Here is a 26,573-nt window from a genome sequence, read left to right on the forward strand (position 1 = left end):
ATGATCCCTTCTGGCCTTAATCTATGAGAATTGCTGCTGTTCTTAATTTGCTTCAATAACTACTCTTAAAGGATACACACATGTGCCACATCTATGTTTTTGCTTTGCCACAGCATTTCCTTGTCTTAAAATGTATATCTTGGCTAGGCATTGGATAGTCTTGTGGTTAAGAAGCAAGACTTCGATTCCAGATTCCTGGGGCTCTAATACAGACTTCTTTGGATAAATCACTTCATTTCTTTTGTGCCTCAGTTACTTCATCTGGAAAACAGGAATAGTAGCTTTCATTGGGTGTTATCAGTCCAAGTTAATGTTTGTTAAGATCTTTGGATGAAACACAGGAAGGCTAGGATTTTCAATACCTGAAGGGACTTAGGCATCCAATTCCTATTGAAAGTCAATGGAATTTGGGTGCCTGACTCACTGAGGTCTCAGGAGAGCATTTAAACACATGCTGAAGTCCCACTGACTTCAAAAGAGGGCAACTTAATTAAAGCCAGCAGAGAAATCTCCAAGAAGGAATAATAAACCGGGCTCACTGTCTGAAAAAACAAAATTATTATTAGTCACCAAATCCATTTTGAAAGCTTGTAAGTGAAAAAGCATGTGATGGCTAGGCACAGTGCCGCTGTTTGTCTGGTCATTCCCTTACCGTCCCACTCCCATTCCAACATGAAAAAGAAAGCGCGAACATGCTCTTTTTCTGCTCTGCTTTCAGTCGAGTCCTTTCCTCGTCCTCTTGGTCTCTGAACTAATCTAAATCCTCCTCTTCCACCCTCTCACTTCAACTTGCTTATCAGGTGCTCACAACATTGGGCCAGAAGTCTGAACTGTTCGTTGTTTTATGGAGCCATGTAAAACTTTCTTATGTCTCAGCTTTAACTGAAACTAGCGATCGCATCCAATCCAGGCTCCCTCTGCTTGCCCTCTGATGCTGAGATGCATCAGGACAGTCGTACTTACGCTGATCTCAGCCGGAACAGGACGTGATCTCGTTTCAGCAGCCCAGAAACAGCTCTGCTTGGTTTCTATGCTTCCAGCGATGTCTATTCTGGAGGTTGGCGGCGGCTCAGCGCAATTCTCAGCAGCTTTTCAGCTTGTCTTTTATCCTGAGTTTAATGGTCGAGTCGCAGGGAGTTCCCAAGCTTTTTCTAAGTGAGCCTAGAGGGGCTTGTTCAACACAATTTGAATCTCTCAGCTCTTGTAAATTCTTCTGGAGCTTTTCCAGGGCCTGAAGTATGAGACCAATTTATGGAAATAATGTAATGTACTGCTGCAGTCAAGACACAGTACATCTGCACATGATGACAATTTAACTGCAGGTACTGTATGGGTCCCACAGGTTATATTTATTACATCTCTGAAAACCACCACAAACTAGAAAGGCAGCTTAATTCTTTTTACTGATCGGGCATATTCATAGTGTGTTTTCCTTTACTTTTTGTTTTTAAGAGGACTTTTTTTCCTTCCTTGATTAATATCTGGAGACTATGGATTTAGAATGACATTCCAACCTGATCTAGTAACAAGGTTTGGATATGAAATAGTGGAGAAGAAAGCCAAACTGGAGTCCTCACCATGCCAGAAATGCATTGTTTCAGCACTCCGTCTGGGTGATGCACCTGCACCTACACATTACCGCCGCCATGGAGAAAACGTTCCCTAAGTGCTGCTTCTCATTACATCCCTGGATCAAAATGTTCTTTGTAATTACAGTGCTATCTGGCCAGCTCCCTCCTCAGCACTGGTATACCCTGAGGTTTGCGGGATGCTGATACCCAGGCTCTCCAAGATGTTCAAAAGCTAAGATAAACATTTGCTAATATGGATTTATGGCCTTCTGTGCAGATGCAGATCACACATGTTGTAACCACACGGAAAATATTTCCTGAATAATAGCAGGGGGGAAGCAGGGGGTCTGATTTAAGGTGGGGAAGGAAAGGTAATTCTCCTGCTCTGAAAACAGGCCTTAGCTAAACTATTTATTGGCATTGGTGGGAAAACAAGGGGATTTTCTCTGCAGAACATTTCAAATTTTTGTCAACAAACCAAAAACTGGAAGTTTTCAACCATAAACAGAAAGCTGAAAACTTCCCCAGCTAACAAACATTTTTTGTGACAAATTTTGGTGGTCAAGCCCCCAATTTTCAATAGAAAAACCAGCTTTGATGGGAAAATGTCAGCCACCCTTATTATTATATAATTGAGGCTCACACTGAACTGAAAGCATGAACTGAAGCTTAAGGCATTGGTTCTGACCTATACCCTAAGGGTATGTCTACACTGCAGCTGGAAACAAGCCTCCTAGCCCAGACAGACAGACCCACGGAAATAATATCAGTTAAAAATATCAGTGTGGCTGTTGTAGCTTGGGCCGTGGCCTAGGCCCACTCAACCCGCTAGGTCTGAGCATAGGTGAGCAGCCCAAGTCACCACTGGAAATGCAACATCCACACTGCTATTTTTAGCATGTTAGCTCGAGCCCTGCTGGCATGAGTCTGACTGCCTGGGCTGGGGGCTCGCTCGAGGCTGGAGTGTATATGTACCCTAAGTGGCCTGAGACCTGCCCACTTGAGAGAGGGCCTCTCTCTGCATGGGATACTGCTACAGATGTGCGCAACAGAAATGCTCGAGCTGGCATCTGATAAGTTTATAAGAGAGATGACAAACGGCTGGGCTTTCTCAGTGGGAGCCCTTTGACTTTGGAATTCACTTCACCTAGTCTGAAATCACCTAAATCTGTTGACCTTCACTGCACACTGGGAAGCTCAACTATTTGGACGAGCATTTAGGGAGGGCAGAAGTTTGGGGGCAGGGGTTGGGCGTGAACTGAGGCCCAGGGTTTCTGCTGAAGAACTGCATTTGATCAGATCTGCTGCTGCTTCTCCTATTGTTATTTTACTGTTATGGATTGCATTTTGAACAGTTAGTCAGGGTGCCTAGAGCCTTGGTTAGGCATTTTTTAATGTTAGATTAGAATAAATAAATATTGATGGAATTTCTTGTTCAATTCTATGCTGACTTTCCACATATACTTATATACCTATTGATACACGCCTACAAGCACACACATCAAAAGATATATACTGAAAGAATCGTAACGGCATATAAAATGATCGACTGCAAAATGGATTGTTCCCTATGCCTGACTTGGAAAGACCTCTCTTTAAGAGGGATACATTCCAGTAATAAATAAATACATGTATCACAGAAAGAGGCAGGAGACCCTGTGCTGTAGTGCATATTTTCAGTTCAGTGCAAGTGTAAATCCCTGCACATCTGGATGGGACTATACCTATCTCCATAAATATTACATATAACACAGCAGTATTCTGTAGCATATATAGCACAATTGTCAAATTTCTAATAATCAGTTCATAATAAACTACATAAAGCAGACATATAACTGAGGTAATCTTTTTCTATAAACAAAAATATGCAAAAGCCCAGCTGAAAACATTGAGAGGGAGTCTAATTTAACAATTCCTAAACTTTTTTTTAATTATTCAGGATTGCTAGATTGCCAGAACTCAATTAACCCTTCTATGAGTTTAATTTTTCTGCTCTTAAACTGGTATAGAGTACATACCATAATTCCAAGTTCTTCTTTTGGGAGTAATTTATCTACATTTTCCATACATATCTTTTTCCCTCACTCCCACATCAGTGATATCAGATTAGATGGAGAAGGGGGGGGCTGCAGTAGGTGGACAAAATATGTATATTAATATGGGGATTGAGGGAAAGATGTGTCAAGATGGACACCAATTCTACCAGTCAGAATGATGGGTGGAATATTGGTGTGAGTGACAGTGATGAAGAAGAAAGAGTTTAGGAGGATATATAGCTATATAAAGGAAAATGAAGATCTATATTCTGTCTTCACAGAATGAATATTCCTTGTGTTCTTCAGGATTTCAATTTCCATCATTTGTCCTCCCTAAACTCTTTCCTCTTCCTTCTTCATCACTGTCACTCACACCACTATTCCACCCATCATTTTGATTGGTAGAATTGGTGTCCATCTTGACACATCTTTCTTTCACCCCCACATCAGTATCACCAATCCTTCATTTCTTTCTGTACATCTCAACAGTTTGCACCTTCCTTTGCATCTTTACTCCTAAAACACTTTCCCATGCCCCATGTACTGACTATGTAGTTTCCCCTTCTCCTCTCATTCCCACCACACTATCCTCCAGTCAATCCGAAATACTGTGCTTAAAAATATCTTCCTTACCCACCACTCAGAACATGTCACTACTCTGCCTGAATTTCCCCCATGGCTTCCTCTTTCTTCTTGCATGCATTCCAGATTTCTTCTCCTCATCAAGGCCCTGCACATCTCCACTCATGCCCATACTGCGGTCTCATTTCCTTCTATACCCCAGCTCTTTTCCTTTGCTCTGCTAATGCCTCTCACCTCATTGTTTGTTTTGTATTCTTCTCTTATTCCCATCTTTTTCCATGTTACTCAGTTCACCATGAATTCCTTCCTCACTCTGTTCTGACAGATGACCATCCCCTTGTCTTTCAAGTCTCTGGCTTCCACCAAGCCTACTGATGTTAACTCCTCACGATCATATCTGCCCACTAGTTAAAATTCAAATAATCTTTTTCTAGCCACCCGGGGTACTCTCCTTGTGTATCATGTTACCTCACAACCTAGATTGTGAGGGACCTTTTCTTCTTCTGTCTTTTACAGCACTGACCACACTATCAGTGCTTAAATATATCATCATAATTTATGCACGTTATGATCAGAATAAAAATATGTATTGTCGTGTCTCTACAGCAAATACATGACTTTCCAGGATTTGTAACTGAAAAAAAAAATCTTAGTATTACAAAGAAAAGAATTGTCTTTACACAGTATATAGTAAAATCATGGCCCCATGGATATCCATGGGAGTTTTACCATGGACAGCAATGGAGCCATGATTTCATTTATGGTCCGTGCAGATCTGGGAAAAAGTGTGTGCTCCTCCCTAAGCCTAGCCCTACTCCCCCTGAAGGTAATCAAAGTTTTGCCTTTGACCTCAATGGGAGTAGGACTGTACCCTGTTTCTAAAAGTTGTTTTGTCCTTCTCTCAGAATCAGGGCACTTGAGAATACATTTGCTCTCATTTGCTGATCACGAGTTCCACTGCAGTATATTGTAGAGCTGATGCAATCTTCTTTTTAAAACAAATCCACTGAAGTGTTTCCAAAACCATGAAGTGACAAGTCCGTATCAAAACTTCAGTAAACACCTCTTTCCTAACCTTTTCAAATCACCCCATTCCAGTTTCACTACTGCAACCGAAGGTCTTTATGGACCAGATCCAGAGCCCACGGAACTCAGTTGTAAGATTGCCATTGATTTCATGGGACTTTATATGTCATTTATTTCTCCTAAATGTTGTATCCACATCTCCTGTAAAACGGGATTAAAACAAAGTTTTTCTGATTTAATGTTACATTTTGGACAGTCATAAGAACAGCCATACTGGTTCAGACCAAAGGGCCATGTAGCCCAGTATCCTGTCTTCCGACAAGTGGCCAGTGCCAGGTGCCCCATAAGGAATGAACAGAACAGGTCATCATCAGGTGATCCATTCCCTGTCGCTCATTCCCAGCTTCTGGCAAACAGAGCCTTAGGACACCATCCCAAGACTAGAGGACACTATCCCAATCTCCCAGTCTCAGATCCTGGGCCTGATTCTTCATTCACTTACACCAATGTCAATTAGAAGTAACTCCACTGGAGCTGATAGATTTTGACTTTTATAAAACAAGGGTAAGTTAGAAGACAATCATGCCCATTATCACTAAGTTCTTTTTCAAAGGCAGGTATGCATTCCCACTTGTGGGAACAGTGCCCCTTCGTGTTAAGCTCGCAGAACCTCTGTCAAAGCCGTGTTCCTTGGAACGGGCCCCCCTCTGAAATATCCTCCAACCACCTCTGTTCCTTGACCGCTATCACAACCCTAGGGAACCTAACAGTATTTGTCTGCCTTCCAGACCTGGGCTAGCGCCTTCAGTTTAAGTAGTTGTCGTTGTTTTAGTTAGTTACTTACTGTCTTGGCTAGTAATGAGTGCATTGCTTTGATTAAATAGGAATTGACATTAACCTTCAAAAACATGCAGGAATCAACCCCTTTGAGTTGGAACAATAATCATAAATGTCAAAAAGATATGTGAAAGACTACTGCTGCAGACTTCCGAACCTACCTGCAGAAGAAGGCAGCTGCGATGTTCTGTCAATATTCTAATAATGGGCTCTGTAGCAGATAATAAGCCTGTTCCTTAACAAACTACAGGTGACATAATGTTAATCATTGCAGATTAAGTGTAGTTCTTCTGTGTGTTTGACTCATCAAATCTCATACAGATACAAAATGTTCTTTGTCATATGTTTATATGAATCTTGTTCCCTTGGAATGTTAAAAAAAATTACAGCTGCTATATTCTTATGTATCTGTTTATCCCCATGCTGGGTATTCACTCCCATTCCTTGCAAGGACATGTATATTCTTTGTTTGCTCTCTCTCTGATCCAAACACCTTAGGGTATTTTTGCAGCTAATATGAGTAATTATTACTCTGGCCAACTCACTCCCTACTTGAATCTCTTTACCGCCTTCCTGTCTCTTATCACATCAGATTTGAGATCCTTGTCCTCGCTTACAAGACCCTGCAAACTCTTGCAAACATCTTTGCTCATTTCTTCGATGTACCCTTCCTTCTCCTTTCACGCCTTCCAGTCCCTGTGCCCTACTCCTACTTTCATCTCCCTTTCATACTTTCTGCTTTCTTTCATGCAGCCCGCTACGGCTTGAACACTCTCTTTGGCCCTGATTCAATAAGGTCCCAAGGCAAGTTTAAGCACACTGAGTAGTCCCATTGTATTCAATGTGCTTAAAATTATTTGCTGAATCAGCACTTCTGGCTTTATTTACCAAGAGCCCTCTCCTCCCTCAATCCCTTCTTAAACCCCTCTTCCCTTCCTCTCCTTGTCAGTGATCTCCACCCCCTTCCAACACCTGTGTCTTGGACTGTCTCTGTACACCTGGTCTTATTTAAATGGTAAGCTCTTTGTAAAGTGCTGTGTAAAATAAAGTGCTATGGATGGACAATAATAATAATTAGAAGTACTTTTGCTGCGACTTTTACAATTCTATAAAAACAAGTTTAACTCAGTTGAGGTTTTCCTCTGTGTAAAGTTGCCTGATAAAGATAAAGGAAAGCTTCTTGCACAACTTTTTCTTTGAGAACCCACACTTGTCCAACAATCTTCAGAAAGTGCCATTCATTCTCCTCCTAGCTGAGCTGTGCAGAAAAAAAGTAACTTAGATGTGTGCATTTGTGGTCAAGTCATCAGTGTCGCACATTTTTAGTTCCATGGCCCAGATGTGCACTGCCACACACAATTCATTGTTTTTACTAGAGATGGGATATGGAGACCCTGTTCAGATCCAGAGTAGGTTTAGTCCATGGTTCAAGTTCAGTGGTATTGTAAGATTTTGACTAAAAGTGAAAAAAGCCAGCATGATCAGCTGTTCTCATGTCTGTCCTAATGGGCTATAATCTTGTGAAAGCAGCTGTCTGAGCTGGAATTGAAAAATAAGCCCTTTTGGGGTTTGTATCTAACCCAGAACCAAAACTGTATTAGTGAATTCAGTTTCTGGGGTCTGAATCCAAATTCCTTCTGACTTTCAAAGAGGTTTAGGTTCAAGGTTCTGGTTATAGCCTGTTTCTAGTTTTAACATGTGCAAGGAGATGACAACATTTTGAAAATCTAGCTACAGGTATGTGTCTCGTGTACAGGATCTTTGCAGTCAGGTTAGAAGCAGTGAATATAAATCTGTTGTAGAATGAAAAGATAAAAGGAATGTGATTCATTCTTTATACCATATTGTGTTATTCATAACCCAGACATGCCACGTTGTTTGGATAGAAATAGAACAGTTGACTACAGAGATACTATATCATCTGTTTGCGCTGCTGCTAAAAGTACATTTAAACTGAACATATCAATCTTCCAGATTGGTAGCAGATTTTCGACATGAAAGATAAAAAAAAGTCTGTTTTCAATATAAAAATGATGATTTGCGCCATTCATGTCATGTTATGGTGCATCACACCAACAGCTGAAATGTGTAAAGTATGATAGATGGGATATGTAACAGGGGAAAATGGTCCATGTGTTTCCTGAAAGGTCAATACAAATTTAAGAATATAATTAAAAATATCAAGGCCATGATTTTAATGGAGGGGTGCCTAAGGTTAGGTTTCTAGGACCATATTTAGGCACCTGAACAAGTGACCTAATTTTCAAAACTCCTGAACACCCAGCAATTTCCATCAACTTCAGTGGAGGCTGCAGAGTGCTCAAACCTTGTCTGATACTAACAAAATGCGTCTCCTTGTAAGTATGAAATATTGATGTTTCTAATGGGTGCTGTAAAGTACATGCCCATTGTCTGTTGCCCATGGTGGTTTTCACATCCTGTGCCCAGAGTTTGCAATTCATAGCCTTCTCTTAGGTGTGTTTTGTTAAGGAGTACATTTGATAAAAGCCCCTACCGTCTAACCATCTTAGGAAATCTTCTTCCAACAGAATTTTTCCTTGATGTGGGTATATCTTTCCTGAATAGACATCAGAAATGTCTTGTTCACAAACACATGCAGAAGTCAGTAGAGAGAAGTTTGAAATTTAAGTTGCTGGAAACTCATTGTTTTTGTGGGGGGAGGGGGAATCACTATCATGTGGTAATCACTCCTCTTCCCATATTTTGAAGCTGAGGTCACCTTGAAACAGATAAAAGTCCTGGGAGTATACCAAGATGGGAGATAGGGCAGAATTTTGAAGCTGTGCTTAGGTACTTAAAATCTGTCTTCCAAATTTTGATGAAAAAGTTCAGATGATACCAGACTTCTTGGAGTAGTGAAGTGCTGAAAATGGCTACAAGAGCCAGAGAGCCATGATGCCTCCCAGCATTTCTAAAACTGATGGTGTTGCCCCAGTATTAACAGTAGCGGGATTTTTTTTTTTAATTCCCTAGTATAGAAAGGGCTACACTCACTGAAGAAATCAACACAATTCTTAGGTTCATTGGTTCACCTCCAAGTTACATCATCTTCTATTGGAGATCTCTGAAAATCCTTTCAGGCTGTAGAGGCTTTTGTGGTGTTCATTCCAATGTTGGTCTATGCTACAGCTGACAGCTGACGATGAAAAGAACACAGTGAGAAATACCATTAGCTCACCGGCTATTTCAGGGTCTTCGAGAAGGATGACCAAGTTGGAGATACAATTGGACTGAGAATCTCAAAGCAGAGAATTCGGACATACATCTTCCAATAATTTCAATGGCAGATATGTGTCTAAATCCCCCTTCGACTGCTTTGAAAAGCTCCTCTGCAATGATTAAGGGAACAAATAGTTGTGAGGAGTCTCTTGGTGACCCAGGCCTATGGGTCTTAAAATGTTTGCCAGAAGTGAGGCTTCTGAACCTTTTTACCCGAGCAGGAGAGAGGGGTAATTTTCAAGCATGGAGGGTGGCTTTGTCAAAAGAGGTGCGTATATTTGAGGCAAAGCCCAAAAATGTGTTGATTTTTCATAAAATTGTGATTTATTTATTTATTTATTTTGCCAGTGTGGCTAGTGGCAGGAATTTTTAGTGTACGGTTCTATAGATTGATTGTTTCTGGACTGAGCTTTTTCAGTGCCTAAAGAGATTATAATTGAAAAGGAAGACAACCCCTTGAAGAAACCATAGAAAGAAAGACAGAGAGATATATGCATATATTGTGTAAGGCTTTGAATGGATGCCTTCAAAAAGATCCAGTGTTTCCATCTTGGAGAGTTTATCAAACTTTGATCTAAGAGATTGATTTATTCATGGATATTAACCCTGCTTCCTTCAAAAAGAAAAATATTCAGGAAGCTGGCCCAACCCCACGAAGAAGAGACATATTGAAATCAATACAATACTGTAACATTTCCTTTACAAAGTCCCCTACCTTTCTAGTTGTTGTTCCCTCTCCCTAGGTCTTCCTGCTCATCATTGCATGTTATGGTCCTGATCCACCTAAGGACTGACTTCAATGCAACTTAAGCAAGTGTTTAAAGTTAAGCATGGGCTCAGGGCCAGATTTTAAAGGTATTTAGGACCTTAAAGATATAGATAGGCGCCTAATGTCCAACTCCCATTGATGTCATTGGCAATTATGCACTTGGCACTTTTGAAAATCCCACTGGGCACCTATCTGCATCTTCAGGTGCCTAAACACCTTTAAAATCTGACCTTAAGTGCTTCTTTGAATCAGCGCCTATCAGTCTTTATTCATAGGGAAAGGAAACTAATAATGATCAATATGAGCTGTTTAAACTTAAGAACTCTATTGTGATCCCTTGCTTTTATTTCCAGATAAGCCACTATCAATTATTATAATGTCCCCTTTCTTTGATAATGAAAGAATGATTTCAGTAAATCAATAATAAGTCAACTCAACATTCATTGGTGTCAAAACAATAGTGTCTAAAATCTTGACACATTGGGACAGTTATTGTGAGACTAGAACAGATTGGATTGCGCATCTGCATTTTGCAAGTGACACTTTTGCACTCTTAACACAAGACCGTGGAATCTTCCATAATAGAGATTTGTATTTTTGGTTTTCTGTGCTTCCTACCAAAACTCTTTTAAAAAATGAAAGAAAAAAACCCAAATTATTTGATTTATTGGCTATTAATTATCTTATCTTAAATTATAGTTGGATATAAAAGAAGAAAGACATTGCTGATATCTATTAATATCTATTAGCTATATATAACTTCCAAAAGGTCTTCAATGACTCTGTTGGTTGCACAATATGTATAAACTACTAATCCTGTTGTTCCTTCAGTCATTGAATGCTCCCATTTAGCTTCTTTGTCTTGGATTCAAGGTAAAGCTTTCTGGTTTCCATGGCTATATTTTTTTTCTTCTTTTAAAAGTGGTGAGAACTAATAAGATAATAAATTCTGAGTGATTAGAAGACAGCTTCTGGAATCTGACAGGAGTTTCGTCATGTCTTGGGATTGGGCCTGAACCCTGAGGACTTTAATTTCCTTTCTTTCTATTGCTTTCATATTTTTTTTATTAATTCTGCCCTTCATCCTCAAAATGCAAATGCCATACAATAATAGCTCAAAAGAAATGATGCAAGTGCTGAGCAGATTACATGAAAAATATCTCAGCTACCAGAATGATTTCTAAATACTATCGTATTCAGGACACTTACTAATGCCCACAAAAAAATGAAAGCACATTGATTTACAGCTCAGAGCTGTTGTATGCTAGGCCAGCTCCGTAAGGCTACATTAAGTTACAGAAAGGCTGACCAAAATTCAGTTCACATACCAGATGTGGCTCAGAGTTCCTATAAGGTGACCTGCAGCCACCCACATCTTTAATTTAGAAGTGAAGAAGGCAGAGAATACCATAAATTTCTATGCAATGCTCCATTCTGATCACAGTAGAGACTATACTGGTCAAGAGGGAGTATTGCATGCTAGGTCTTGCAGTCTATAAAGGCCACATTATAATATTACAGAAAAGAGCAACAGGTACTTTATTTGATAACAATTAGTCTGCAACCCTCAGCTGGCCAATATTTGGCTGCTTCTGATTTACAGATCAGATGACTAGGAATGAGTTAAAGAACGTGATCTACAGGTATTCGGTTCAAATCCAGCCCCAGATTTCCTGGCTGTTCAATGTCCTCAGTGAACTTGATTGTCTTTCAGTTGATTGTCTCCAGGCTGTTCTTACTGGACAAATGTCCACAACACAAACCCACCCTCACAATTGTTATGAAGTGGCAACTTTGTTGGCAGACTCCAGCAGAAAAGTTGAGAACTAAATGGGAACGAAGTATTTCCTCATTCCTAGATGTGGCACTTTCAGAGCAACAGTGACATGTAGTAGTAGAACAATGGCAAGAAAACTTGCACCGTTTTTGCCCGTGCAATGAAAACAGAGAGGACCTGTTCACCGGAATCACCAGGTCCGTTGATTCAGCAAAAAATGAGCAATCAATTTATGGGCCTGCCTCTCCACTGCACCTTGTGTGGTAATTTATATTTGTGAAAAGTGGGTATAACACGGTAGTAAATCAGAATGGTAGCATTTCACATCACTTTACCTAGGAATTGCCAAACTGAATCAGACCTGGGGGCAGGGCCGGCTCTAGGATTTTTGCCGCCCCAAGCAAAAAAATTTGTGGCCGCCCACACTTTTTTCTCCCCCTGCCCCTGGCTCCACCCCAACTCCACCCCTTCCCAACCCCTTCCCCAAATCCCCAGCCCTACCTCCTCCCCTGGGTGCGCCGCATTTCCCCCCACCCCATTGCTTCCTGCAGCTTACCCCCCCGCAACTCCCCTGCCCTAGCTCACCTCCGCTCCACCTGCTCCCCTGAACATGCCGCCGCTCCGCTTCTCCCCCCTCCCTCTCAGGCGAGGGAGAGGCAGCGCCTTCCGGGGAGCAGGTGGAGTGGAGGTGAGCAAGGGGGGGAGCGCAGGCAGTAACGGTGGGGGGGTGGTAGAGGAACCGCTCCCCGCCCCAGCTCACCTCCGCTCCACCACCACCGCCTCCCCCGAGCACACTGCTGCTCGGCTTCTCCTCCCTCCCTCCCCGGCTTGCCGCGTGAAACAGCTGTTTGGCGCGCGGCAAGCCTGGGAGCTAGGGGGGAGAAGCGGAGTGGCGGCGGTGCGCTCAGGGGAGCAGGTGGAGCGGAGGCGAGCTGGAGCGGCGGGGGCACATTTCTAGGGGCGGCATGGCCGGCGCCAGAATGCTGCCCCTAGAAATGTGCCACCCCAAGCACCTGCTTGTTTTGCTGGTGCCTCGAGTCGGCCCTGCCTGTGGGCCATCTAGTCAAGTATCCGGTCTCTGACAGTGGCCAGCACTTTGCACCCACTTCGAAATGGTGTAGGTATCTCTGAGGTGGAGTGGGAGAATCTGATCCAATATCTGTAAAGATACAGATCCAGGCATGGTTGTCATATAAAGGTTTTAGCAGCATGTGTTGGAAGAAGCTTCATAATTCACGAGTAGTGAAACCACAGGTGAATTACATAGGTCATCCCAAACAAGTGCCAATCCTGTATCACATCACAGCATCTAATAGTCTCTACCTTCTACGTGTATTACAAAAAACTATCTGAGAATATTTTAGAGTTTAAAAAACATGAAGTGGCTCAGTTTTTCATCACCTTCCTCTCCCTCATGGTACAACCTTTACAAATTTATCTCTGCTCAATTTCATCCCTGTACTCCTAGTAATATGCCCATGTACCACCGTAAACAATCAAGCCTGATTCTCAGACATGCTGAGCACGCACATAGCTTCAAATCAGGTCAATGGCAGCTGCAGGTTCTCCTCCTCATTAAAAATTAGGCCCTCCCTCTTGTTACTTGGTGCAGGTGAAAAGGGGCAATCTAAGAGGCAGAACCAAGAGGGGAGGTGGAGCAGCATGTGGCTTGGGGGGGATCAGGAGTCAGTGGAGCGAGGAGTGAGTAGGATCAAAGGGTTACATCACCAACAGGATCTCTGCAAACCCTTTGATCTTAGAACTGCTCCGGCACGCCACTTCAGATGTTAAATAAAATCAAGCCTAAAGCCAATCTCTGTGGCACCCCACTGGACACCTCCCATCACTTAATAAAGATATATTGGCATTAATCTTTACCATTTGTTTACAGAGGACACACCTGCCAGCATGTCTGCTGATCCTCGCTGCCCTGATTTGCTGGTGCTGGGGCAGGATTTTGGCTCTCTGTCTAGATTTGTGTGCTTGATCATTTCCTTTTATTATTCAAAGTGAATGGAAACCTGCCCTGGATGATCTAGGCGGGACAGAGTAGACGGATGTTTTCAGAGCTCTCATGTAATGTGTACCTAGCGACTTTCTAGAGTGCCTATTAAGTAAAAACAAATCTAGGGATTTTTAAAGTGACAAAGCAAAGGATAGATACATCTGACAGCTCCTTTGGAGTTAGCATAGCGGCAGGACATGTTTAAAACACGTGCCATTACTGATGAGTATGGACGTATTTCTGATGGAGTTGTATTACTCTGTGTGCTTGTGGACCACACAGTGGCTCTGTGATCTCCTAGAGTGATGGGCTAAAATGCATGTATAGCATTCCAGTAGTGATGGAGGGAGATACTGAGTGAAATCCTATCGCCATTGACCTCAATGGAGCCAGGATTTCCCTCATTATGTTTCCAGGGTTGCTGGGGAAAATACAGAGAAGAGACTCTGGCAACACCTTTAAAAAGGTCTGATCTGTACTGCCCCAGAGCAACCCTGCAGGAGCTGTCCAGCTTTTAGCAGGCAGGTGGAACCATGGCTGCATCCCTTCCCTACTCAGGTGTACTTCCTCTGGGCTGATACAGTGGTCATCCTTGAAAACGTTTCAAATGCCTTTGTGACTAAATAACATTATGGCTCCAATCACGCTAGTACAGGGATACAGCTAACACCATGGTAATGTTATCTTGTTATCAAAGGCAAAGCTGAAATGTTTTCAAAGGTTGGCTCTGCTTGCAGTGCTAGACACCCTCTCGCTTTTTGCAATCCCGAGCACAGTGAGGAGTCAAATTATAGACCAGCTTCTGAGACCCTTCATCACCCCCTCCCTCCACAAGCAATCCCATTGATTTAAATGGGACCAGTCATGAGTACAGTATTAGACTTGGTGATGAAAGGTATCAGAATCCAGCTTCATAGCTGCCTATTTTGCAGGTGCACTGAGAGAGGGGAAAGACTCCTGTCACCCTATCCTACCACCCAATGAGATCCAGGAATAATTTGACCCCGTGAGCCAGATTTTCATTTACACCAGCGCAACTCACTAACTTCAGTGGAATTGCTCCTGATTTACACTGGATTGTGAGGAGAATCAGGCCATATCTTTTTAGCTAACTTTCAACAGGTATTTTTCTTCCTCCAGTCCTATTCAACATATTCATAAATGATCTGGGAAAAGAGGTAAACAGTGAGGTGGCAAAATTTGCAAATGATACTAAACTACTCAAGATAGTTGAGACAGACTGTGAAGAACTACAAAAGGATCTCTCAAAACGAGATGACTGGGCAACAAAATGACAGATGACATTCAATGTTGAGAAATGCAAAGTAATTTACATTGGAAAACGTAATCCCAACTATACATATAAAATGATGGGGTCTGAATTGGCTGTTACCACTCAAGAAAGAGATCTTGGAGTCATTGTAGATAGTTCTCTGAAAACATCCACTCAAAGTGCTGTGGCAGTCAAAAAAGCGAACAGAATGTTGGGCATCATTAAGAAAGGGATAATAAGACAGAAAATATCATATTGCCTTTATATAAATCCATAGTACGCCCACAACTTAAATACTGCGTGCAGATGTGGTCGACCCATCTCAAAAAATATAAATTGGTATTAGAAAAGGGCCAGAAAAGGGCAACAAAAATGATTAGGGGTTTGGAACGGCTTCTGTATGAGGAGAGATTAATAAGACTGGAACTAGAGATCACTAGGGGGATATGACAGAGGTCTATAAAATCATGACTGGTGTGGAAAAGTAAATAAGGAAGTGTTATTTACTCCTTCTCATAACACAAGAGCTAGGGGCACCAAATGAAATTAATAGGCAGCAGGTTTAAAACAAACAAAAGGAAGTATTTCTTCATGCAACGCACAGTCAACCTGTGGAACTCTTTGCCTGAGGATGTTGTGAAGGCCAAGACTATAACAGGGTTCAGAAAAGAACTAGATAAATTCATGGAGGGCAGGTCCATCAATGGCTATTAGCCAGGATGGGCAGGGATGGTGTCCCTAGCCTCTGTTTGCTAGAAGCTGGGAATGAGCGACAAGGAATGGATCGCTTGATGATTACCTGTTCTGTTCATTCCCTCTGGGGCACCTGCCATTGGCCACTGTGGGAAGACAGGATACTGAGCTGGATGGACCTTTGGTCTGACCCAGTCTGGCCGTTCTTATGATAACAATATACCAACAGTGATCAAAGCAAAAACCTTCATGAAAAACAGTTACACTGCACAGTAGCTACTTAGCAAATTGAACTGCCTTGGTTTTCCAAAGCACCATGACGAATCACACTGTAACATGGCAACCGTTTGGCAAATGTGCTTATTTCAATCAAAGCTGCTTAAAGTTTAAAAGGAAAGCCAAACCCCAGCGTCTTAACCTGTTTTCCTTGAAAAAAGTAGCATGTTTATGTCTAACCAGGGGCCTGAGCCATGCACCTTGTTAGAAACCAGTGGTTGGGGCGGAGTCAGGCACATGTGCTCCGTCACACAGTGCCATGTCCTACTGAGACATTGACCTCACTTGCTCCAGAAAGCTATGAAAGGACTGAAAGGCCAAACCCAATCTAAATACGTTGATACGTCATCATACTTGGCAAGCACGTGAAGAATGCCAATTTTCCCCCTATTAAAATGATTACTGCTATGATACTACTGGAGGGCACAAATCATGAGGATGTCATTTAGTTCAGGGTAACGGTGAGTGTTTTGGTTTTGATTTCCATTTCTTTTGTCCTTCATTGTCCTACATCTCCCCCGTCACCACCCCTTCTTTTGCTGCCAAACTGTAAAAAGTCGGGAGTTAAATTATAGGAAGGGGAAGTGAAGTTGGATAGCTCACATTGCAAATTCATAGAATCACAAACTGGAAAAAGCTGTCAAGCCATCATTGTTTATAATTAGCTTTTGACTGAATTCCCAATCTGCTATGGGGAATAGTTTGATCTTGGTATATGTGTGGTAGGGAGGGAATACTAGAGAACCGAATCAAGGAACTGATCCTTGTTTTGAGGAAAATAACCCATTATAGTATAATCTAACCCCATGGGATGGGAGTGGGGCTAGAACAGGCACAAATCCTTTTTACACTGTTGTTGTTTTGCTTTGCTTTGCTTTGCTTTTTACTTTTGTTGCTGATTTAAGTGGCCAGTGCTAAGTCTGGGCCAATAAAGCCCATACCCAGCTGGTGTCTGTCACCGTTTCTTTTGGTCAGCAGGTGATTGGCAGTCTCTGTAGGAAATATCACTTTCATGGCAGTGTCAGACATTTGGTGCATTATGGGTGAATCTTACCCCAGTGCACTGAGGGCCCTATATACCACTGAAGCCTCACCTAAACTTGTATAATGAACTTGTAGAGAGCATCAGGCCTTGAGCAAGGTCCTCTTCACTAGGGTGAGTTTCACCCCCTGGAATAGGTTAGCAGCCAGATTCTAATGCAAGTGGGGACCAAAATCCAGTGTACAGCTTTCACCCGGATTGTCACAGCTGAAGAGCCTTGACACAGTCTACAACTAGTGTGAGACAGCTACAGGACTCCATCCAATGATACAGGGTTCCCTCTACTGGTTAGGACTGGGCTTCTAGACTCCCGGGTTCTGGTCACACCTCTGCCCTTGTCTTGTGTAACCTGGGCAGATCGCTGAATTTCTCTGTGCTTCAGTTCCCCCTTCTGTTAACTAGCTCTAATAATACTTGTCTTAACTATCTCACAAAGGCGTGATGAGGCTTAATAAATATCTGCAGTGCACTCTGAGATCCTTAGACTGAGGATGCTGTGTAAGTGCCAGGTACAAAGAGAACACAAAGTGGGTTCAGTGCCTGTGCTATTCATTCCATTATCTGGGTGGGCCTTTTTACCGACCCTGCCTATCTCCAAGGGGAGAATCTGCCCAGGCTAGAGCTGGTTGATGAGAAATAAGTCTGTCTCACATTCTTCTCTTTAGATTTCCCTAACACAGCATGCTGCACCACTACTATGCCAACAAATAATATAAAATCAGCACTGTTAAGAAATGCAAAAGCAGGACTGGAATCTCTCAGCCATTTTGGTACATCCCACATGCTCGGAAACTTGGCAGATCCTTCACTGGTTTCATTGTCACTTGCCCAAAGAATTATTTCTTAAAATTAAAAGGAGGAAAATAAGAGATATGAGTCTGCTAGAATTCAGAAATCTCAAAATGTATCTAGCAAAGACTGATTAATTGATTACTCAAATTGTTCTGTTTTAATTTTTTATTTGACACATTAGAATTACGATTTTTCGCTTGCTTGGAGTTCAGTACTGACACACACAAGGCATGTAACAAAGAGGCCTGCAAGCATAATAAGCCTATTTGAATATTGGCTCTAGAACCAATCACAGGCTTGAAATGCGCAGGTTTTTTAAGGAGCTTCTCATCGTGTTAATTAATTTCCTCTTGGACACTCATGCTCAGCACCCGATCTGTATATAGCCCAAAAGGAGCGGTACAGCAGCTAAAATTCTACCAAAATTACATTAATCGGAGAACAAGAAAGCAACCATTCAGTGACAAGTTACAATGAGATACAAAGAGGAAGTAATTAGTTCCCACAATGTGGTCTAAGCACTTTCAGGTGGTTGGCAGAGCTGTTTCTGTCACAGTAGTAGTGTTCAACCAACACTGCTTCCTACAATAGGTAACCCTGTTCATGAATCTTTTAGTAGCAGTACTGTACTACTAAATATATTATGCTAGCATCCACAGGGTCCAATTTTAGTTTGCCAGAGGCTCTTTTTTAATCAACTGAATGCAACAGAACAGACATGTAGAAGCAGATTCTGACAGCCTTACTGTTTTTAGTAGCACTTCACTCCACAGTGAATTTCACTGACTTCTGTGGGGATATTCGTGGACTAAGGAACTACTTTGCATCAGTAAGGTGGTCTGAATCAGACTCTTAATTTGAAAGTATGACATCAATTAAAGTGATAGCATTTATGTTTTATATTTTCACAGCTTTTACAACTGGGATAGAAATGTCAGCACTTCAAATGCCAGTCCAAATTACCAAGTGATTGCCGAAAATGCATGTGGATTACTCTTCAAGAACAAATGTGATAGGAAAATCGTCAATGTGGATCCCAAGGTAAATCCCTTTTTTCAATATTCAGAGTTTCCTTTACACAAGGCTCTTTGATTCCATATCTGTTGAAGTCCTGTTACAAACTAATTATTTATCAATATGCACCTTATACTTCAGGCTCACACGCATGCAATCCCCTCACTAACACAGCTGGCCTCTAGATCCCATAAAGGATAACCTCAGCTCACTCTGTTTTTAACAGCAAGTCTCTAGAACCTTTTTCTTGTGAAGACAGCAGTGAAAACATAAACTGTTTGTTTCCTAAGACTGAAAGGACTATGCAGCCCGTGCCACTTCTGCAGCAGGAAACTGTGGGGAGAGGACCTAAAGCTTCTCTCACACATGCACATGCTTTTTATGGTAAATGAGACAATTAGTTTGATTTTGTGAATCCCTTTACCCTCCCCAGAATCTTAAGGCCAGCCCTGGAGGTAGCAGTGCAATAATCCTGGGCAGAAATGGATTGTGCTTGCCTAGGAATGCTAAAACCTGCTCTGTGCGCTAGAATTTTCAACCCCTTTTGCGTGGGGCCCACTGTTTCTATTACTGAGGTAGTTGTGTCTTTCCCACAAATGCCCCTATATCTGCATGGAGCATGTAGCAGGCAACCCCCACCCCAGTCTTCTCCCCTCTCTGTCAGGCACTTCAGTAGCACATGAGGAAAACCAAGCTGCTGCTGCACCAAGTGGGACCTGTGCAGCTACCGTGGCCCACCTGTCCTCTCACTGGTGCCTGCTTCCCGAACCCCAGGCCAGAGTCTGAAGAGCTGGTATTGGGAGGGAGCCTGGAACTCTATTCCTCTACACAGCTCCCTCACGCTCCCACACACCAGCTCTGGAAGACCCCCAGTTGTCAGGAGAGACCTGTCCACTTCAAGAACCAAAGAGGACCCATTCCCAATTTACCACCGAAGGTGACCTACTGCCCACCCACCCAATCCCCCTCCAGTCAGACACTGCCAAGAGATGCCTCAGGACAGGTCTCTGATCTACCTGCCCCCACTGCTTCCAGTGGAGGCCTCAGGACAGCCTGCTTCCTCCCACTCCTGCTTCCAAGTAAGGAAGCCATCTAGAGGAGCCTGAGTGAAGTGCTGAGGAGGGTGAATCATGCATCCAATGAAGTGAGCTGTAGCTCACGAAAGCTTATGCTCAAATAAATTGGTTAGTCTCTAAGGTGCCACAAGTTCTCCTTTTTCTTTTAGTGAATTGAGAGGTGCTGGTGCAGAAGGTGGGAGGGATTGGAAGGACTGATGGATTTGGGTCCCGGAAGAATACAGGATTGGGGAAGGGACAGATGGATTTTAGTGGGGGGAGGGAATGGGGTATTTTATCCAGAGATCATCACATGCATCTCCAGAAGAGGTGGAAAATTGTTGAGGGGAGGCCCTTGTTAAAATGTTGGCAGCATATCACTTGGCTGACAGGCCCAAATTTGACCCCTACTTAAAAGTTGTATTTTCCTTTATGAAATGTGCCGACTAGTGGATAAAAAAATGTGAAGTTCCTTCAGAACAAGGGCGGAGCCATAGAACATTTATAAAATCCCAGCTCCTGCCTGGGCAATCCACTGCCACCAAATCCAGAGGGAACTGTCCGTTGGAATCACAGCCTAATGCCTTGTTTTTCTTCAGTGAACTGAAACAAAATGGATTCCTTTTCAGAAGCACTCAGAGAGCAGGGCTAGTGTGGGTCACAACCCCACATCTTTTTAAAAAATTCAAAAGTTGAAAGACTGTCCAGGCACCTCTGAAAATCAGGCCACTCATTTTAGTAGACTTGCAGAGATTTTTGCTGCCTGACTTCAGGCACCCAAGTTGAAAAAATTTGGCCCAGTGGGTCTGAGTGAAATCTAAAAGCCAGATGCTTCCAGATTTGTCCACATTTTACAGATTAATACAAAACGTAGCTCAAGTCAACTGTCAGAGCATTGCGTGCAACATAGAAATAAAGACAAAATCAGAAAGGTATACTTGTCTATTTTGCTATGCAATGGAATCAGAGCGTGTGACTCTGTGCTTAAAGAATTAGGACTTTTTTAATATCCTTTGGCTGGATGTTTTGTTCATGTTCCCAGAGAGGCAAAAACAGTCTGATGACAGTAAAAGATTCTGATCATCCCGGAAAATACAAAACACAGTATGTGGCCGGCCAAGTGAGTAGTGTAAAGAGGGAGTTATCCGGGTTGAAAATTCCTATGGGAAGAAACTCCCATAAAATACACTGGCCTTGAAGAAGGTTGAGGTGGTTATGTCAGAGTAAGGGTTAAACATCTAATACGCTGTCCCACACACACGAGAAAGTTGTCAGTATGTGCTCCCTCTGGTGGATATAAGTTAGTCTCATCCGCATAGCAAAATGCCTTTGTCCCAGCACAGAAGTGTTTGCAATTGAAGCAAACACAGGACAAGACTGATGTTTGCGTAAGGCTGTGTACCAGGGAAATTGAGAGGGAAAAGTATGGTAATGAGTGAAGAGAATTTTATCAACAATGTTGTAGACTCTGTGTCATAAAATAAATGTGGCATAAGCACATGTTAGAGACTGCTTTTTTCTTTAATAATGGATCTGATCCTACTCCCATTGAAGTCAATAGGAGCTGTGGCATTGACTTCAGTGGAAGCAGAATTGGTTTCCTTATTCTAAAAAACTTATTTTTACTTAAAAATAATTATGCCAAACAATTGTTGAAAACATAAAATGGAGGGGTGTGTGCGTATGGAATCACTCACGGGTCATTGTTGGATGTAGTATACATTAAAATGCCCTTAGTCCTATGTTAACGTGATGTCAATGTTGAGCAGCTAGAACATTCAAAAAACTAAGGGTTGGGATTTTCAAAGGGGCCTACAGGTGTTAGACATTGAACATCAAAGGGAGTTGGGCACTTCACACTCTTAGGCCCAGAACTACCAAATCAGAACAGTCATGTTTTACACTGACTTGGCCCTGGTGGAAATGGCTAGGTATAAAGAGCAGGGCAATGGAAAATCTGACCCACTGAACCTGGACCAGTGATGAGAGGAAACAAACTTGCTTTCAAATTTAATATGGTGCTCCTGGGGATATTGGGTTATACAGTCACTGAGGTAAGTCAAAACGACCAACAGAGGTTTTGACTTTTATCCAGTTACATTGAACTTGGCAGAATTGATTGAACAAATGGAAGTTCCTACTTCTGTTCCCAAAGATGCAGCATGTACTGTCCGTGAACAGCCTTCTGAGCTTTTCATATGTACAATGGAGCATGACTTCACAACCCCCCCCCCGTACTGTTCTGCTGGATACCCATTCTTTGCAGCATCCAAATTGCCCTCTTTGTTTTAAAATTTGTCCTTTGACTTGTTCCAATCTACCTCCTAGACTTAGAGTCTATCCCTTCTTTTCCTGCATCTCTTCTTCTAGAGTAGCATTGGCCTCCTCTCTATCATTCCATGTCTGGAGCCAACTTTTGCCCTCAGTTACACCTAGGCAACCCTATGTGCTTCAACCCTATGTGCTTGCGTGGATATAAATGAGGGTATAATTTGGCCCAGTGTCACCAACGCTGATGCAAAAGCCCACTTCTCTGCAGCGCCTCCCATCTAGAACATCCATCTTTCCTGTATTTCTCAGCCTCATTAACTCTCCATCTCATTTCAGATCTCAGCTGAAAACATCTTTTCTCCTTTGTCGGCACCCTTTTCTAGCTGACTTTGCTGCTATTTATCTAGTTCTGTGATGGTTACCTAACTTTGTGAAGTGTTTTGAAATCTGTACAAAATAAACATACTGTGTACAATAAAGTCACACAGGACTTCCCCGTTTTGAGCCATAGCTGAAGGCTATTTAAATTGCTGCATGTATTATTTCCTTGCATGTTGGAAGAGGACTGGGTTATAACCCTATAAACAATGTTCCTCTGAAATCAATTGACAATAGTCTTCTGATCTTGATTGCCCTTTTTTAAACTTTACATCTGAGCCCTTGGACTGTAGATTGAATATGACAAACACACCCATGCTTTGGTTCCTCTCAAAACCAATGTGAAATAAGCTGGGCAATAATTTGTTTGGGTTTGTACAGAACAGATCTAGGATGATGGTTTCTTTGAAGTGCTTCCCATGAAAGATGGCTGCATATGAATAGCAACAGTATAAAATGTCAAATTATACACATTTTAAAATGAGTGCATTGGTTTGTTAGACAGTCAAAAATGCATACCTAAAAATGTGTTTGGTTGCATTGAAAGTGGGCCATTGATCTAATGTCCTGCAGCTGGAGAACATCTGTAACAAATAACCAGATATTTTATTTCTACGTGAAAGATACTTGCACTCACAGTGCTACACCAAGTAACATATTTTGTTCATTTATAATTTTTAAAAATGTAAACACTGCAGAAATATGTACTGTGTATTTGTATGTTGCAGAATATAGTGTACGTGCATCCCCAGCAACTATCTGTCTATCCATCTGTCTTGGGTTTTTCTATAACACTAACCAAGTAGAGAGATTTTTCAAAAGCACTTAACATTGGCCTAAATCTGCTGCCACTGAAATCAAAAGGAGTTTTACCATTGGTTTCAGTCTGAGCAAAATTAAGCCAATGCTGTGTGCTTTCTACAACTGGGATCTGTTTGATCAGTTGATTGCACAAGTGTGCCTTTTCTTTTACCTAGAGTTATCCTATATGAAATGATGGTAAGTTCGTGGTATTTATTCGCTAGCTCTTAGACATTAATCTGCATTTAAGAAACCACATACCTAACCTGAACAGAGTTGGTAGGTTCCATATTTCAGGGAAGTGAGGAGGAAATACATGTAACTCTTATGGTTTATATTTTGTCTGTCCTGACAGCTTGGTTAACTATAATATTCCGTGTCTCAGGCTTACCCAGGAGACAGCACAACTCGGACACCTATTGCGACAGATCTCTACCTCCAAGTAGTCATCTATGACCATATCCTCAGAAGAAAGACCTAAACACCAGCTCATTGGCTCTTCCCTCAAGCATCTGTTTACCAACTTTTATTCTAGCTGTAAGAGAAATAAATCAGTTTGAAGAGATCTTTACCATGTGTGAAACTGATCTTCCAGTAGAATGGGATGGTGATTTTTGGCCTGGGTTAGGCTACTTCAGGGATGCTGAGCGGAAGGAGACCCTGCCCTACCATGCCCCTGGGAAGTAGTGGAGTGCCATCACAGCCATTGCACTCCCCAGATCACAAGTACTGCCCTTTCCTAGTGCTCTTGGGGCACATGACACTGCAAAGGAAATTGGAGTGAAGAAGTGAGGTCATGGCCCCAACTCCTTCCCATTTCACACAAGCCATCAGATCTGGCTGAATACGTGGGGGAGTACAGTAGCAAGAACATTACCATGTCTAGCAGGAGGTTCAGATTCCTGCCTGGAGCTCCCCCTTGGACAGTGTGGCTCCCCTTCACAGACTGTGCCTCTGTGGCACAATTGATCCCCTAGTGACCACTCTGAGGGCCACCCCCAGGACTCACTTCATTTACCACTGAAATGCAGCCAGTCTTGGGTGAAACCTATCTGTGCACAGCAACATCACACAATCTCTTAGACCTGTATTGCAGCAGTATATTTCAGATAAGGAACATACATAATAATCTTAAGGCCTAGTGGAATATTGTTAGTATCACATTTAAGGTTTTATCCCCAAGTTGTTGGCGTTTTTTTTACAATATTGGTCACAAGTGAAGTAGATGTTTTTATGTTGTGTATCTTAATCATCCAAATATAAAATCTTTTGATGCATTTTAGCTGGGTATGAAAGTTTTGCAAAATGAAATTACTGGGCTATTGCTAATTTTACAATAAAAATCTGTGGTCTATGTGACAGATGTTGCAACTCCATGAAATACCTTTGGAGACCATATTATATTAAATGTACGTATCACTGTGGACCAGAGGTTGTATGCAGCTCCAGGGGGAGGGTTACCACAATTCCTCCATGAACCAAAAATGGTGGGAGGTGATTCAGGTGAATCTTCTGGGTGATAAACACCTCCAGAGAGGTGGGAGGTTTGTATATACTGGTTCAAATTGGATGTTTCACAGCCCAACAAACAAAGAAAGGGCTTTTGATATAAAAATACTACATTTAAACTGACTCAGTGCCTTCTTTCTGACCCAGCAAATGGACAGGACCTCCTGTCCAATGGGGCCCCCAACCCTTGCAGAAGGTTTGAAAGATGTTGGCCCACAAAGACGCCATAAGACTGATGAGTGACTCCTGGTATCTTTAATGCATGTTTAAATCTGTTTATGGTTTTTATTAGGTTTTCTCTATCATGCTTTTACCTTAAGCATAAAGATGCTTGCTTAGAAAGAGCTGTGTGGACACTCACAATACACTGTTCATAGAACTTGGAGAGAGAGAGCGAAGGATGGGTGCTGGCCATTAAGCAGCCTGGCTTGCTGGGGAAATCACAGTTTAAGGCAGGGGCTGTGCAGCCTTTAAACCTCTGATCAAAAGGAAGTGGGAGAAGGATCCTTGCACAGAGACAGGTGATGGTTGGAGACCTGAGACCTGACTGGGCACTCCTGCAGTGGACCCCAGAGGGGAGAACACAGGTGCAGTTCTCCTGAAACTGTGACAGCTTGATTCTTCACTCACTCATACTGGTGTAAATCAAGAGTATCCCATTGAAGTCAATGGAGTTATGCTAGTGTAAAATACTGATACTGTCTCCATTGCAAGCCGGAGAAGAGGAAACCCCAACACTAAAGCCTGGTGGATGGGACATTTCTGAGAAAGAAAATGAACAAGTGTGATTGAATTTTTCATACTTCTGAACCCATGAATTTTAATGATTCTTTCTTGGTCTAATCAGATCTTAAAGTTATAAAAATCTAAGGTGGGAAAAAGCCCCTGGAACATGGAGGAAATTATGAATAAAAGGGTGGGGGGAGATGAAATAAAGGTAAACAGAATTAAACTTCCAAAGTTGTGGAAATAATTTTTTCAAGGTGAATTCAGCTTTCTCTAACCTTTGTCCTATAAATCAACACTTTTGATGTTGGTAAATTACAGCAAGATTAGGAGAACACCATGTCTGTGCCTGCAGGGGGAAAGAAGGAAATTTGGATTCAAATGGGCTTTAAATTACAGCCTGTACATATTAATGTGATGATCAGTGAATGCACTAATGAATGAGCAACAGTTGACTTGTGTGTCTTTAAAGGCATACAGCTGAGATGTTTGTAAAATATAAACAGCCTCATCTTTTGAAGTTGACACTAGCCTCCTAGGGAATACTGATTTTGCGCAGTTTCTAATTTGAAATAAGATTCTGATGAAAAGTTTAACAACAACAACGTAAAACTAAATGTAATTAGGAGTGGAATATTATTGAATCTACAAAATCTCTGGCAGCCTTGTAAACCAGTCAAAATGACCAATCATGGAGAAGTCTCCACATCCACCACAGACCATGGGCCAATCAAATGGTTGTTAAAAAAACTGATAACCTTAATGTCCTGCATGCAATCAAATTAAAAAGTTAGAACCAGGATGATACTAACTAATGCAAAATCTGAAGTGATTATAACTTAGTCCCATGGCAAGGCTGAGTTTTAAGGTGTCTCCCTAGAAGCTAAGCTTTTTGGAAAA

The 26,573-nt window shown here is 42.0% G+C and overlaps 1 protein-coding gene across 1 annotated transcript in view; it reads left to right on the plus strand.

The window, feature by feature from the left end:
- CFAP299 (cilia and flagella associated protein 299) overlaps positions 1-24,009 on the plus strand; it is a 391,971-nt gene extending 367,962 nt beyond the window's left edge. The window contains exons 5-6 of the mRNA XM_048846676.2: positions 18,831-18,960; positions 23,824-24,009. Of these exons, the coding sequence (XP_048702633.1) occupies positions 18,831-18,960; positions 23,824-23,919 (226 nt within the window). The 3' untranslated portion in view covers positions 23,920-24,009. The remainder of the gene's footprint in view (positions 1-18,830; positions 18,961-23,823) is intronic.
- The last annotated feature ends 2,564 nt before the right edge of the window (positions 24,010-26,573 follow it).

Source organism: Caretta caretta, chromosome 4 (assembly GCF_965140235.1).
Source record: "Caretta caretta isolate rCarCar2 chromosome 4, rCarCar1.hap1, whole genome shotgun sequence".
In the NCBI taxonomy this organism is placed as follows: domain Eukaryota; kingdom Metazoa; phylum Chordata; order Testudines; family Cheloniidae; genus Caretta; species Caretta caretta.